The sequence below is a fragment of the Anas platyrhynchos genome, chromosome 13, assembly GCF_047663525.1.
Source record: "Anas platyrhynchos isolate ZD024472 breed Pekin duck chromosome 13, IASCAAS_PekinDuck_T2T, whole genome shotgun sequence".
In the NCBI taxonomy this organism is placed as follows: Eukaryota; Metazoa; Chordata; class Aves; order Anseriformes; family Anatidae; genus Anas; species Anas platyrhynchos.
In genome coordinates, this window is record NC_092599.1 from 9,636,926 (window position 1) to 9,651,669 (window position 14,744).

General features: G+C 71.3%; 3 protein-coding genes across 4 annotated transcripts; 1 reads left to right on the forward strand and 2 right to left on the reverse strand.

Annotated features, from left to right (window-relative positions):
- The first annotated feature begins 2,862 nt into the window (after positions 1-2,862).
- Positions 2,863-7,296, forward strand: PRRT3 (proline rich transmembrane protein 3). Its single transcript, XM_038185897.2, has 4 exons — positions 2,863-3,065; positions 3,788-4,904; positions 4,983-5,126; positions 5,387-7,296. Exons 2-4 carry the CDS (start codon positions 3,803-3,805, stop codon positions 7,135-7,137), a joined length of 2,997 nt encoding a protein of 998 aa, XP_038041825.2. The 5' UTR covers positions 2,863-3,065; positions 3,788-3,802; the 3' UTR covers positions 7,138-7,296.
- A 48-nt stretch (positions 7,297-7,344) lies between these two features.
- Positions 7,345-10,734, reverse strand: CRELD1 (cysteine rich with EGF like domains 1). Of its 2 annotated transcripts, XM_038185901.2 has the most exons (10): positions 10,528-10,734; positions 9,726-9,808; positions 9,546-9,656; positions 9,366-9,457; positions 9,108-9,284; positions 8,902-8,997; positions 8,722-8,805; positions 8,516-8,611; positions 8,287-8,430; positions 7,345-8,215 (listed from the first exon to the last, which is right to left on the reverse strand). In XM_038185901.2, the coding sequence occupies exons 1-10, from the start codon at positions 10,717-10,719 to the stop codon at positions 7,995-7,997; spliced, it is 1,296 nt and encodes a 431-aa protein (XP_038041829.1). In that variant the 5' UTR covers positions 10,720-10,734; the 3' UTR covers positions 7,345-7,994. The 2 variants fall into 2 exon arrangements, with proteins under 2 accessions (XP_038041829.1, XP_071900327.1); XM_072044226.1 differs by lacking the exon at positions 8,722-8,805.
- A 137-nt stretch (positions 10,735-10,871) lies between these two features.
- Positions 10,872-14,623, reverse strand: IL17RC (interleukin 17 receptor C). The gene is made up of 17 exons (XM_038185900.2): positions 14,356-14,623; positions 14,263-14,284; positions 13,859-14,184; positions 13,632-13,743; positions 13,518-13,562; positions 13,237-13,376; positions 13,057-13,116; positions 12,884-12,938; positions 12,589-12,773; positions 12,463-12,513; positions 12,348-12,393; positions 12,131-12,243; positions 11,993-12,061; positions 11,859-11,916; positions 11,681-11,776; positions 11,561-11,599; positions 10,872-11,483 (listed from the first exon to the last, which is right to left on the reverse strand). The coding sequence occupies exons 1-17, from the start codon at positions 14,461-14,463 to the stop codon at positions 10,897-10,899; spliced, it is 2,112 nt and encodes a 703-aa protein (XP_038041828.2). The 5' UTR covers positions 14,464-14,623; the 3' UTR covers positions 10,872-10,896.
- Positions 14,624-14,744: the final 121 nt, after the last annotated feature.

Below are 14,744 nucleotides of genomic sequence, written 5' to 3' on the forward strand. Positions count from 1 at the left end.
AGGAATGCCTCGGGCTGTGGTTACTGCTGCATTTACGCAGCAAAGAAGTGTCTGCGGAGACTTTCAGCGGGGAGGAACCAGCTGGCAGATCACAGGCACACCGCTGATTCTCCTGCTACCAGACCGAGCACTTAGATCTGCTCCAAACTTTTCATCTAGATACGTGGAATAATATCTTTGCAGCTGGAGGCTTTAGCTCTGCTCTTCACTCGTGGTCTCTGTTTTGGTTTGTATGTCTGACAGTTCAGATTTTGAGCTCCCTGGGAAGTAGGGGGTATTTTTCTGATTGATTTTGGTAAGGTTCAGATTTGTCCCGAGAGCTGTTTCTGAGCTTTGGGCAGTTTAGCTGAGGAAAGCAGAATCCCAGCATCTCGGTTTGTTGAGTATGGTGTTTCTTCTCCTTTTAGGCTGAAATTTCTTGGTTTCAGGAAATCCAGGAAATTATTATTTAGTTTCTGTTATATTTTTCCCACTTATCTCTTGATCACAGACTTGCCCAACTTACACTTTCCAAAGATGACTCTCAGAAGCCAGAAGAAGTGACAGTCACATCCAACAGGTACGGTGATCGATGGATGTTTCTAATCCTTTAGGGACCTGTAACTCTCTAGCTCGGACTCACTCCAGACACACAGATTTGGAGTCAGAAAGGGCCAGCTGCTCACCCAACCCGACACACATAGCAGCTCGGTCATTCAGCAGCCCCTGTTCCTGCAGAGCAAATCCTCCCAGGACATCCAGCCGTGACTGTAAGTTTCCACTGCTTCAAATATTTCTGTCACGTTTGAGCTTTGATCGGAGCTGCTGCTGGCAAAAGAAGCATTTCGATATTGACAAAACAGGTCTATTACCGTGAGTCCGCATGGCCCAGTGCTGTCCTCCCATGGGGAAAGGCTGGGATCCTTTCCCTGAATTTAATAAAGCCATTGTTCCATCACAAATACCGAGTGTTTCTGTAGTGTTTCTTCGGGAGGTGCAAGGTCCTGCTTCAGCAGGTGAACAGGGAGCTGCTCGTTAGTGTTCAGCTGCCCTGAATCATGGCACTGGGAGAATTACTTTTTTTCAGCTCCCTGGTGTTTAAGGAAGGAAAGCACTGCCCTTACCCTTTACCATTGATTTGGCGGTGTTAATGAGTGAGAAGGTGGGGGTGGGCAGGCCTGAGGAGCCCCCAAGCTGTGGGGTCCTCCTGGGCTGGCAGAGGGGCTGCTGAGGCCGTCCTGCGGCTGACAGCTGCAGGCAGCACCATCTGCATCCCTTCCCTTTACATTTCCCTTCTGTAGCTGCCTCCCCTGCACTGCAGCAGCTCTGAGGGGCACAAAAGGGGGTTGAGGATCCATCTGTGTTTTGGGGAAGCACTGATGTTGGTGTCTGCGGGGCTGGATCAGGCTGAAGGTCCGTGCTGCAGGCTGCCAGCCCGGCAGCGCATCGCTGAGCTTGGAGGGACCTCTGGAGGTCTCTGCTGCAAGCCCCCGCGCCCAGCTGGCACCCTGAGGACATGCCGGGGTGCAATGGGGGGGCTTGCACCAGGGACCCCCGGCCTCCCACACCATGGCTCGTGGCGGGGTTGTGCACAATGGTTTTGTAGAAAGGGGCTGGGGTTGCAGCCGGGTGCGGTGAGGAGCAGCAGCACGCAGTGCTCCCCCTGCTCCGGCCACCTTGGGGGGGACATGGGGTAAGGCCCCGGAGAGCAGTGGGTCCCACCTGGCCCCACAGCCCAGTTCCCATTCAGGGTCTCCTCCAGGGGTTTCGCTGCCAGCGTTTATCCCAATAAGGCTGCACCGTGCTGCAACTCCCCTGCTGGCTCCGAGAGACAAAAATGGAAGTGTGTGCACAGCCCTGCGTGGGGCCGCCAGCCACCGCCTGCCTCGTGTTCCCTGCCGGCACGGCGCTTCCCACCCCTCGGCAAGGATTTCCAGGGCATGTGGCCACCGAGTTCAGCCTCCAGCCCCTGGAGCCAGCCGTGCTGCCCTGCACACGGGGCCTTCGCTGTTGTGGGGCAGCCGGCACGTGTATTTGGGGGTCTCATCCCAGCCCTCACTGAAGCGCCCCACGTGCAGTAGCCATGAAGACGCAAAGAGGGGCTCCGTGCTGCTGGGGGGCAGGCAGAAGGGGCTGCTTTCTCCTGATACACCCCACATCGGCCCACCTGCACTGAGTCACTTGGCAGAGGAGCAAACCGCAGCCGGCACAGGGGGACAGGGATGTGGCTGCTTTCCCCATGCTGCAGCGGCTGAGATCTGTGGGGCGCAGCCGGCCCCGCCACCACGGCCCACGCCTGGCCCCATCACCACCCCCTGGGCCCTGCCACTGCCCGGCTCCCCCTGTGCGGCCTCCCCAGCACTAATCCCCGGATTAGCCGCCCGCCCGGCTGCCTTTGTGGGGACAGGCGTGCCGGCATTGCCCAAATTCCCCAGCCCTGCACTCAGCGGGATGCTGCAGCCCCGGTGCTGCAGGGAGCAGGGGAGATGAGGGCCCCAAAATGCCCCGTGCACCCATGGCAAGCCCAGCACGAGCCCAGTGCCCCCAGTTGGGGATGTGGCAGGGACTGGGGCTGGGGGCACACGGGCACGGGGCTGTGCCAGGGGACCTGGGGTGCGCTGCGTCCCCACGGTGCTGGGCTTGCAGAGCCCTGAGCCGCTGACACTTCACCGTGCTGCGGCCGTGCCAAAGTGCCGGCTGGAGCCCTGGCAGGGCGCACGGCTCTCCAATTATCTCATTAGCTAATCACCCGCCTTGGCAGGGCCCCTCAGCAGGTGAGGGGCAGGGGGCGTCAGCGCCCCCCGCGCGCCTTTTGGGGTCACGGTGCGCACAGCCTGGCCCCGCGGTGCTGGGGACCCGTGCGCCCTAAGGAGGTGATGCTCCGCGGGGACATCCCCGGGACTCGCATCCCCGAGCCGATCCGAGCCGTGCCGCCCCGCGCCGCCTCGCCGCCGCCCCTCCCGGTGCCGGGCGGGCTCCCGGCGCGGGTGCCCGCGGCTCGGAGCGGCGCGTGACCGGCCGCCGCCACCCGCTCCGCCGCAGAGCCCGGCCCGCACCGGCACCGGCACCGGCACCGGCACCGGCAGGTCAGCGGGGGGGCTGCGTTGGGCCGCTGCCGGTACCGGCACCGGGGCCTCCCGGGCTGCGGCGGGCGGCGGGAGGGGGCTGACCCGCACCGCGGCCCGGGCACCGCGCAGCGCGCACCGCGCACCGGGCAGCGGGGCCGGCCCGGCGCGCTCCGGGTTCCCCGGGATGCGGTGGCTGCGCCGGTCCCGGTTTGGTCCCGCCCCGCTGCACCGGGCGGCCCCGGGCCGGGCTGAGCCGTGCGGCGGGGGCGCACCGGGCCGGGCCGGGCATCCCCGGGGGGAGGCAGCCGGGGACGCGCCAAGGTGAACGGTGCGCGCCCGAGCGGGGCCGCCGGCACCGGGCGCACCGGGGACACCGGGAACACCGGGCACAGGGCCACCGGGGATGCTGGGGGCGGGCGGCACAAGCACCAAGAACCGCCCGCAGTGGGGACGCTGGGAACGGGCAGATGGGGAATGGGGGTCACCAGGGATGGGGCCTGCCGGGGGGGGGCAAATACTGGGAACAGGGCCCTGGGAATGGTGTGGGGGGGTCCGGCCCCATCCCCAGGCAGTGGGGTCGGTGTGGGGCCCAGGCCCTGCTGGGCACGGGGGGGGCTGCGTGTGGGTCCCCCCCATCGTGCCGGGTGTGGTGCTGCACGCGCCGTGGTGCTGGGCACGGCACCGGTGGCCTCTCGCCATCCACCATGGATTCTGGCTCACGGAGCGCCCTGTTCCCACAGGGTGAAGGGCTCGCCATGGCTGCAGTGTGGCTCGTCACCTGGGGGCTGCTCCTGGCCACTGGGGTCCCCGCCGGGGCCCGGGGGACGCTGTCAGTGGAGCTGCCGTCGGATGGGACCCCCCAGCAGGGCAGGGATCCCCTGCGTGCCCTGTCCTGGGCACACCAGCAGCCGGTCCCCTCCCCTGCTTGGGATGCCTCGGGGGAGCTGAGCGGTGCTGGGGGCCCCGACAGCGAGCACTGGGGGGGCGGCAGCCCCGTGCACTGGTCCCCGCTGCCACAGCCGGGGGCTGTCACCGGGGCACCCCGGGGGACAGGGATGAGCCTGGCGGGCAGCGCAGCCCCGGCTGTGGTGGAGGAGCCCTTCATCGCCTGGCGAGGAGGGGAGGCCGAAGGCCAGCACGGCCCCTGGGGGAGGACACGGCTGCCCCATGGCTCTGCATCAGGGACACCGGACCCCAAAGTGCCCACGGACACAGGGCCGGGCTCCCCGGGGCCGCCCTGGGCTGCGCAGGGAACGTCCATGTCCAGGCAGAGTGCCACCGTGCCAGCCAGGACCCCTGGCCCCCGGCCGACCGTGTCCACCATCGCCCTGACCCCCGAGCCGACAGGGGGGACCAGGACGGGGACATCAGAGGCACACACACGGGGACAAACAGCGGCCCCGGGCCCTCCTGGGGAAGCGCAGGAGCCGCGGGGCCCCCCCAGCACTGCCCCTGTCCCCCAGCCCGCGGGCACGGGGCCAGCAGAGGGTCCCCACGCCAGCCCTGGCAACGTGCAGCCGACATGGGGCAGACGTGGGGACGCAGGGAGCCCCCCCAGCCCCTCCCCGGCTCTGCCCAGCTCTGTCCCACTGCTGCTGGGGGGCCGGGGGGGCCCGTCCTGGGGGCTGCTGCCTGAGGTGGCCCAGGAGGGCCGGGCTGAGACGTGGACCTGGGCGCTGCCTGCCCACCAGAGGAGCACCCGCAGGGCCCCGCTCAGCAACGCCACCGCCGGGGACACGGCGTCCGCCAGGCCAACGGGGCTGCAGGGCCCCCAGCCCACCCCGGGGGCTGCCCTCGGCACCAGCCCCACGCCGCTGCCCGTCTCCAGCACGGCCCCCCCCGGCACTCCCTATGCAGGTAGGAGCTGGCACAACGCGGGGACCCCCCCTGTGGTGACCGAGCCCCCGTGGGTGCCAGCTCTCCCCTCCCTCACAGGGCTGCTGCCCGAGCAGGATGTGGGCACCCCGCAGCGGGTCCGGGGCGCCGTGGGTCCCGGGAACATCCCAAATGCCACCGTGCCTGCCCCGCAGCCGACAACCCATCCCGTGGCAGGGACACCCCCCGGGACCAGGCGCTCAGGTGAGGGGGGGATGCGGGTGAGCCCTCTGCCAGCCTGGGGCCGGGGTTTTGGGGGGGCTGGCAGCTATCTTGGGCCACCCGGCTGGGACGCGGTGCCACCTTCAATCAGGATTGTGCCCGGCGATGGCCCTAATCTACTGCCCGCGGGGATTAACGCCGAGAGCTGGCAGGGCTGGGGCTTCCCTGGGGGGTCAGGGACGTGACCACTGCCCACGTGCTTGGGGCACCCCGCTGACAAACCGCCTCCTCCCTGCCCGCAGACACCTCGGGGACGCAGCCCCCGGCCACCAGCACCACCGCGTCCCCCTCGGCCACGTGGCGGCGAGGAGTGGTTTGGGTGACAACGCAACGCGCCCCGTGGCGTCCCCCAGCACCGGAGCCAGAGCCAGAACCGGAGCCCAGCCACCCGGCACCGGGTGCCAGCGCCTGCCCGGGGTCCTCGTGCTCCGACGGGGGCTCCAACACGACGGCACTGGGCTGGGCCGAGCTGCGCCGCCCGCTGCGCCTGGCCTGGGCCGCCCACGCCTACGCGGTGGCCGCGCTCTGCCTGCTGCTGGCCCTGGGCTGCCTGGGGGGGCTGGGGGCGGCCGCGGCGCTGCGCCCACCCCACCTGCCCCTGCTGCTGGGCGCCCAGGGGCTGCTGCTGGCCGCCAGCCTCCTGCGGGCCACCCTGCTGCTGCTGGACCCCTACGGGGCGCGCGGCCGCCTGCCGCCCCGCGCCCTGCTGCTGCTCTGCACGGCCCCCTTCCCGCTGCTGCTGGCGGCCTTCGCCCTGCTGCTGCGCCGCCTGCAGCGCCTGGCACAGCTCCGGCTGCTGCCCAGCCCCCTGGGGGGGCTGCCGGCGCTGGGGGCCGCGGCCGCCCTGCAGAGCGGGGCACCGGCTGCCGCCGACCTGCTGTGGCCACGCGTGGGGCTGGCCGCCGGGCTGGCGCTGCACGGGTTGGGGTGCGCGGCCGGGGCGCTGCTGCTGCTCCTGGGGGGGCTCCGGGGGGGCTGGCGGGCGCTGCGAGCCCCCCGCCGCGAGGGGCCGGGGTTACGGCGAGGGGCGCGGGCGCTGCTGGCGGCGGGGGCGCTGGGGCTGCCCTGCTGCGGGCTGCAGGTGTACAGCGCCCTGTGGCTGCGCGGAGGCCTGGGGCCCCCCGGGCGCTGCGGCTGGCCCTGCTGGGCGGCGCAGTGCTGGATGCGTGCCGGGGAGCTGGGTGCCGGGCTGGCCTTGCTGGCGGGCGCCGCCGAGCCCCTGTGGGGCGGCCGGCACGGCACCGCCACCGGGCACTCGTGCTGGGCCAAGGCGCTGCGGTATTTCTGCGCCGGGCGCAAGGCCCAGGTGCCCGAGTACCCCAACAACTGCTACGACCGCGCCGAGCGGGCGCCCAGCGGCGACATCTCCAAGAGCCTGATCCGCAACCCGGCCGAGCAGCTGCCGCTGCGGGCGCTGAAGGACAGCAACGAGGCGCGGGCGGGCACGGCGCTGGGGGCGGCGGGGCTCAGCCCCAAGTGCCCCAACGCCGCCGCCGCCGTGGTGGTGGCTGCCCGCGAGCGGGGCTCCTCGGCCTCCCTGGGGGACCTGGCCTTCCGCCCGCCCTCGCCCATCGACCTGCGGCGCAGCATCGACCAGGCGCTGTGCCGCCGCCACCTCCTGCGCGAGGGGCTTTTCGGGCGGCCTCGGCGTGGCTCCGGAGCCTCGCTGCGCGCCACCGCCGAGCCCCCCGGGCTGGCTCGCTGCACCTCGCTGACCGAGCTGCCCGGGCCTCGCGGGGACTCGGTGGCCTCCGCCAGCTCGCTGGAGAGCTCCTCGCTGAAAATCAGCTGGAACCCCTGGCGCCACGGGCTGTCCTCGCCCGACAGCCTGCCCCTGGAGGAGGCACCCAGCCGGGCCCAGCTGCTGGCCCACCAGGAGCCCCCCGCGCTCCCCCAGCCCCCCGACTCGGAGCGCGAGGCCCGGCGCAGCTTCCTGGCGCTCAGCAAGCAGGTGGACGCCCGCAGCCTCTCCAGCGACACCATCGAGCTCTGAGATGCTGGTTTTTTGGGGGGGGCAGGGGGGGCCGGGCAGAGCCGTGTCCTGTCCTCCCCCCTGCTCCCCGATCCTGCAGCCGGTGGGAAGCGGGAGCTGTCCTCGGCTGCCTCCGTTTGTGCCAAAACAGAGAAATAAAAGTTTATGTCCTGAGCTGGCCCCCCCCCGTTGCCTTCTCCGTTTGCCCCCCCGAAAAGCAGAGCCGGGCCGGGTGTGCAGAGCTTTATTCCTGAGATATGGACACACGGACAGATGGGCACACCCTGACGGACAAACCACGGACAAATGCAACGGCCACATTCATGCATCCAGCAGGGCCCCCCCCCCACCCCGGCACGGTGCTGGGGGCTCCCCCCTCCCCGGGGACCCCCGGCTGCCCTCACCCTGCCTGGGGACACAGGAGCTGGGGGGGGGGGGACACACAGGCTCAGCCCTGGGGACATGGGAAGGGGGACGCGGGGGCTCTGTGCGGACCCAGCCCTGCAGCCCCCCCAGTCCTGCCCCCCCGTCTCCTGTCCCTCCCCCCCAGCTCAGCAGGGCCACGGGGTGGGGGCACAGTGCCAGCATCTGGGGGCTCCCCAACAACCTGGGCGAGCCCCCAGTGCTGCGGGGGGGCCCCGCACCCATGGCACAGCACCGGGCCCCCCTCCAACACACGAGGGGTGGGGGGCAGCATGCTGTGCCCCCCCGGCAGGCCCCGAGCAGCACGACACCCACGGGACCGGACCCCAGTACTGCAAGGAACGGGGTGGGGACGGACCCTACTCTACCGGTGGGGGTGCTGGGGGGGGGCGGGGGGAACCACATGCAGGGCAGGCGCAACCCCGAGGCCACCACCGCGTGCAGGGTCCCCGGAGCTATCTGCCCTTCATGAAGCCGTCGAGGACGCGGTCGCTGCGGTCGGACAGCCAGTAGCCGGCCATGGCAGCCACGGCGCCGATGAAGATGGCGGTGAACACCATGTCACCCTTGGCAGCCAGCGTGGCCAGGGCGCAGATCATCACCCCGAAAAACATCTGCTGCAGCACCACCACCTCGTCCTCCGTCACGTCGTCGAAGAAGCCCTTCTCCGGGGCGTCTGCAAGGGTGACGCCACTGAGCCTTTGGTGCCCCCCATCCCACCCCAAACCCCCCAAATCCCATCCGTACCGGGGGGTTTCTCCTCCACGCACTGCCCGTCCCGGCGCACGTGGCCCTGGGCGCAGACGCAGCGGTAGCCGCCCTCGGTGTTCTCGCACACCTCCTGCACCCCGCTGCAGACGGGCTCCTCGCTGCCGGCGCACTCGTCCACGTCTGCGGGGAGGCAGGAAGGGCTCGGGCTCGGGGTATGGGGGTTGTGGGGTGTTTTTCCCCCCCCCAGCTCGCAGGGGTCGCTCACCCAGGCACTTGGCTCCGTCCCGCCGGTACCCCTTGTTGCACTTCTTGCAGCGCGCCGGCCCCGCGCCCATGCAGCCGATGCAGGCGGTGGAGCAGTCTGTGGGGTTGGGGGGTTGGAATTAAGGATGGGGGCGTCAGCAACACCCTGCTCCGGGCTGGATCAAACCCAGAGGAGCTGGGGACATGGAGAGGGGGGGGGCACCCCACCTCGGCACTCGTAGGAGCCCTCGGTGTTGACGCAGAACTGGTTGGCCCTGCAGTGCGCCATCTCCGTGCCGCACTCATCGATGTCTGCGGGGGGGGCACACGGAGATGCCACCATCCCACCGAGCCTGCCCCCTAACACCCCCATCCTGAGATAGCCCCCCCAATCCCCTTCACACCCACCGATGCAGCGGTGCTCGTGCAGCACCCAGCCCCTCTTGCAGCGCAGGCAGCTCGAATCCTCCGGCCCCGTGCAGCGCCCGCAGGCTCGGTAGCACTCTGCCGGAGCGGGGGGCACAGCGGGGAGGGGGTGGGCACGGGGATGGAGAGGGCATGGGGGGGGGGAACACCGGGGGGGCTGCCCAGCTCCCCGGCGGCACGGCGCCTACCGGCACACAGCAGCTGGCTCTGGTTGCGTGAAGCCTCGTAGTAGCCGTCCCCGCACTCGGCGCAGTAGGGCCCCCCGTAGCCGGGGCTGCAGACGCAGAGGCCGGTGCCCCCCCGCGTCCCCTCCCCGTCGCAGCGCCCGTTGCCGCTGCAGGGCTGCTGCCGGCCTCCGGCGCAGGCTGCGGGGATGCAAATAGTGAGGGGGAGCCCCCCCTGTTTTCCAGCACCCCCATTTTTCCCACCCCCTGCAAGTGACTCACGCAGGCATTCGGGGCCGTAGGTGCCGGGGGGGCAGCACAGCGCCAGGCGGTCCATGCACAGCCACTGGAAGAAGTCGGGGTGCTGGTGGCGCCTGGGGGGGGGGCACACGCGGTGCTCAGGCCCCGTGTCCCCCCCCCACACCCCTTCATAGCCCCCCGCCGTGCCCCCCCCCAGCTCACTCGTGGAACCACCAGCGCTCCACGTGCTCCTCGCTGCGCTCCAGCAGCTGGTGGCAGGCGAAGTCCGAGGGGGGGCACACGCTCTCCAGCACCTCCAGCAGCCGGGTCTCACTGCGGGGATGGTTTTTTAGGGTGGGGGGGGGGGGCCATATAACCCCCCCTGCCCTGCCCCAGGCTCACCTGTGCTTGTACTTGGCCAGCTTCTCCTCCTCCCAGGCCGTGTTGCCCCCCCCGAAGCCCTCGTGCTCCGTCCGCTCCAGCCCCTGGGCATGGGGGGGGGGCGGCCGAACCACCGGTGGGACCCTGCGGCTGCCCCCCCCTTACCACAGCCCCCCCACCCGTGGGGATCACCCCAACCCTGCCCCATGGGGAGCGCCCCATGCACAACCGGTGGCACCGATGTCACCCCCGTGTGCCACCCCTATGACCCCCCCCAGAACATGTCACCCCCCCCAAACCACGTCACCCCCAGCCCCCCCGTGCTGTGGGTGCTGTCACCCCGTGCCCCCCCCAGATGTCATCCCCCATGAAGTCACCCCCCAAGGTGTCACCCCCCCCCAAAAGGTGTCACCCCCCAAGTTAACCCCCAAAAGTGTCACCCCCCAGGATGTCACCCCCTGAAATGTGGCCCCCCAATATATCACCCCCCCAAGCTGTCACCCCCCTAAAGATGTCACCCCAAAGATGTCACCCCCCCAAAAGTGTCCCCACGTTGCCACCCCCCAAATTAACCCCCAAATGTGCCCCCCCCAGGATACCACCCCCCCACCGGGTGTCCCCCCCAAGTTGCCCGCCCCCCAAAAGCTGTCACCCCCAAGCTAACCCCCAAATGCCCCCCCCAACATGCCCCCCCCACGATGCCCCCCCAGCTGCCACCCCCAAAGGTGTCACCCCCCAAAAAAATGTGTCACCCCCCAACACCCCCCCAAATTCTCCCCCCCCCCCAATTCCCCCCCCCTTGCCCCCCCCCCAATCTCCGCACCCTGCTGAAGCTCTCGGCGAGGCCCCTGCAGGCCCCGCAGGGCTCGGCCCCGGGCGGTTCCCGGCTCTGCTCCGCTTGGGGCCCGGTGCCCGCAGCCCCCAGCAGGACCCCCCCGAGCAGCGCCACCCCCAGCAGCGCCCCCCCCCCGACCCCCCCCCCACCACCGCCCGGCGGCCCCCGCCGCGGCCCCATCCCTCCAGCCCCGCCCCTCGGCGTGGGCGGCGCGCGCTGACTCAGCTCCCCCCTCCCTCCACCAATCACCTCGCGCGTCCCGCCCCCTCCCGCCCCTCTCCGCCAATCCGCTCCGCCCACTTTTGGCGCGCTTTAAAGGGCCCGCCGCCCTCTTTTTTTCTTGCCCACCACGTGCTTTTATTCCCCCAGCGCCCCCCGAAGCCGCCGGCGCAGCGCCTCCTCCAGGGGCCTCAGCCCCGGGTTTCGACGCCCCGCCAGGACCCGCAGCAAGCGGCCGGCCTGGCTGGGCAAAGCGAAAGCCGGGGCCGCCCGCAGCACCGGGGGCACGGCCGCCACCGTGGCCTCCAGCCGCGCCACCACGTAGCGCCCGCCGCCCGCCGCCAGCACCGGCACGGCGCAGGACAGCGCGGCCGCGAAGGCGTCGCACGGGGACGCCGCGGGGACGGGGCCGTGCCGGGGGTCCGGGGTGCTTCCAGCCTCCGGTGACCCCGGCACGGCCCCGTCCGCCGTGTCCCAGCGCCGTGCCGCCGCCTCGGCCGCCGGGGAGAGGAGGATGAGGATGGTGTCCCCGGCACGCAGCGCCCGGCGGTGCTGCGCGTGCAGCCAGGGCAGGGTGCCCCACGCCGCCGCCCCGGTGCCACCGCCCGGTGCGGCCACCACGGTCATGCCCAGCGGGCGCAGGGCTGCCGCCAGGGCGCAGGCAGCGCGCTCGGCCACCGGCTCGGCTGCGTGCAGCAGGAGCATGCGGCGTCCCCGCAGAGGGGCTGCGGGAGAAGGGCAGGGATTAAATAACCCCACATTTGGGTGTTTTACCCCAAAGGGACGCACCCGTTTTGCTCACCTTCGTTGCCGTAGCCGGCCCTCAGGGACTTGAGCCAGCCTGCGGGGAGGGGAGGCGGTGAGGTTTGGGGCTGGGCGAGCACCCCAAGGGGCGCACGGCCCCGCCGAGCTCCGCGCTCACCTTTCAGGTCCTCCTTCTTCAGCAGGAGCAGCAGCAGGATGCAGGCGGCGCCCAGCAGCAGCCCCATCCAGGCCAGCGCCCAGCGGGTGCGCAGGTCTGCGGGGCGGTGGGAGGGGGTCAGCGCCCACCCAGGGGCCCCGGCGCGCCGCCCCTCAGCCCTGCCCTCCCCCTTACTCACATTTGTGCATGGGACAGGCCCACAGCGCGACCCCGCTGCTGTTATCAGGGCGCCAGAGCTGCGGGGACAAGGACACGGCACTCACCACCCTGCCCGTGCCCCCCGGGCACTGCGTGCCCGCTGCCCGTACCGACCTGCAGGCACTGCCCCGTCGCCACGTCCTCCTGCAGCTGCTGCTCCAGCAGCCCCGGGCGGCCGGATCCCTGCGAGGGGAAGGGGTTGTTGGCTGCGTGGCGGCGGTGACACCGCGCTGGGGACCAGGGGACGCTTACCGTGGCGGTGAAGCTGGCGAGGGGCGTGCAGCCGCCCCGCTCCAGGGCGCAGAGCGACGCGTTCCCCCCTGGTGCCATCAGCAGGAGGTCATCCCCGCGGCCAGGCAGCGCTCCTGGGGACAGGACGCAGCGGGTGGGCGCAGGGGCACAGCACCAGGGCCGGATCCAGCCCCTGGCGCTGCCTCTGCCCCCCCAGCCTGCGTGCAGCAGTACTCACGGTCCTGCAGGCACTGCATCCGCCGGACCTGCCCGCCGCTCCTCACCTGCCGGAGAGAGCGGGTGGGTGAGGCTGCTCACGGGGCAGCTGCGGGGTGATTTGGGGCACGTCCTACCTGCACGCAGAGGTTGGGGTGCAGCTGCAGCGCCCGGAACTCCTGGGGTCCCTGCGGGGAGATGGGCAGCCCCATCAGTGCCACCTGCCGCCCCTCCACGTGCCCCCGGTCCCTGGGGACGCTCACCTGCCCCGTGACGGGCTGCTGCAGGTCCGGTAGGGCCTGGCACGGTGCGCCGGGTGCCGGGCTCCAGCAGGGCACCAGCTCAGCCGGGAGGTCGCAGGGTGCCGAGATGGAGCAGGCGAGTGCCTGCCCCGTGTCGTGCAGCACCAGCCGGGTCTGCGCCCACAGCCGCTCCCACGCCGCCGCGTCTGCACGGGGAGAGGGTGCGTGGGTGCCCCGGGGGTCTCAGGGCATCGCAGCCCCTTGGTCCCTGCACGGCCCAGCCCCCTCCTGCTTGTGCCTCCCCCGGTGTGGGTACCGTGGGAGAAAGGGCACAAGGTGGCCCGCAGCGGGTCCTGGATCTCCAGCCAGACCTGGGGGGAGGAACAGAGCAGAAAAACAATTTGGGGTGCCCGTGCTGGTCAATTCCTGACCCAGCAGGCTTCATCGTGTCCCTGGAGGGGGCCACACGGTGCCCGGTGGGGCGCCTACCTGCAGGCAGAGGCAGGGCAGCACCTCCTCCAGCGGCAGGCTGTAATTCATGGGCCCGCTCTGCAGCCAGAACAAGACGGGGGTCACCCCATGGCACAGCTCCCCAGGGTGACTGCCCCTTCCCGGGGATGGAGAGGCAGCATTTGGAGCACAGGCAGTCAGGAAGGGGCTCGCACTCACCGCCATCACCGTGCGCCCCGACCCGCCGGCGCCGTGGCTGTGGTTGTGGTAGAGCCTCAAGGTGTAGTTGAGCCCCACCGCCGCCGCCTGCACCTCCACCAGCACCGCCTCGGGTCCCAGGGAGACCTGCAGCCTGGGCACTGCGCGCGGGAGGCTCAGGGCACCCCACGCCGGGCACTCCAACACCTCCCCGCAGCAGCCACGGGGATGGCACGGCCGGGTGGGGGTGTTGGGGACCCCCCCTCTGCCCCAGCACCCGGCACGGAGACGCCGGCACCTACCTTGGCACTGCGGGACGGCGACCTGGGCGTCTGGCCACGAGCAGTCTGCGGGGACAGGGGGGTCAGCAGGCAGCAGGAGGGCACTGGGGTGCCACAGGGGGGCCGGGGGCTCACCTGGCACCCGCTGCTTCTGGCTCAGCCAGCGGCGGCCACGAGCGTTGGTGTGCGCCGTCACGTGCAGCTCGGAGCCCAGCGGCGCCTCGAAGCACCGGAACCTCACCGAGCCCTGGGCAGGAAAACCACCGTGCTGCGGGGACGCCACGGCACCCGTGCCCACATCCCCACATCCCCACGCACCGCGGTGCCCGGGGCCGCCCAGCCCCGTGCCGTGCCGTACGTACCAGGCGGCGGCGTCCAGGCGGCACGGAGGTGAGCGGTGCCCAGACCTCCACGGCCACGCAGCGGGACGAGGCGTACGAGTGGCTGGAGAGCAGCAGCAGCCCGCTGACGTTGTGCGGGGGCAAGGTGGTGGTGCTCGGCGACACGTCCCCGGCGTTGTCCCCATCCCGAGGGGCGCCAGGCTCCACGGCCAGGCGCAGCCGTGCCTGCAGGCAGGGCGAGCAGGCAGCGGGCCCCGCGCAGCGCAGCGCCGGCTCCAGACGCAGCCACACCAGGGCCAGCCCGGGGCCCGGCCCCGCCGGCTCCGTCCCGCACAGCACGTCGGCGTCTGCGGGAGACGAGGGCGGCCGTGGGCACGGGGGGTCCCCGCGGCTCATCCGGTGGGGCCGCGGCCGCTGGCACTTACCGAGGAGGCGGCAGGCGAGGCCCTACGGGGAGGCAGGCGTGAGGCCGGGGCCGGGACGCCCCGCGGCCCTGCGTGCCCGCGACGCCAACCCACCTGGGAGCAGGCCAGGGTGTCGCGGGGGGTCCCGTGCCCACCCGTTGCCACCGCCACCACCAGCAGCAGCAGCCCCAGCGTGTGCGTGGCGGGGCCGGGGCGCTCCATGGCCCCGGCCCCACTCCTCCCGTTCCCGTCGGCCCCGCTCCTGCTCCACGGGCCCCGCCGCCGCCACCGCCGCCGGCTCCCGCTTCCTGCTCCACTCCCGGACACCCGGGTCCTAGCGCGGCGCCGGCGACCGCCCCGGGGTGGGGCCTTCCCCCGCACCGATCCCACGGACGGGTGCCGGGTGCCGTGGCACCGCTCCTGTGTGGACGGCACGCAGCGGTGCGGGGTCCGGGCTCGCCCCACGGGGCCTCTCCCGGCCCCATGGTTTTGGCACAGGCCCC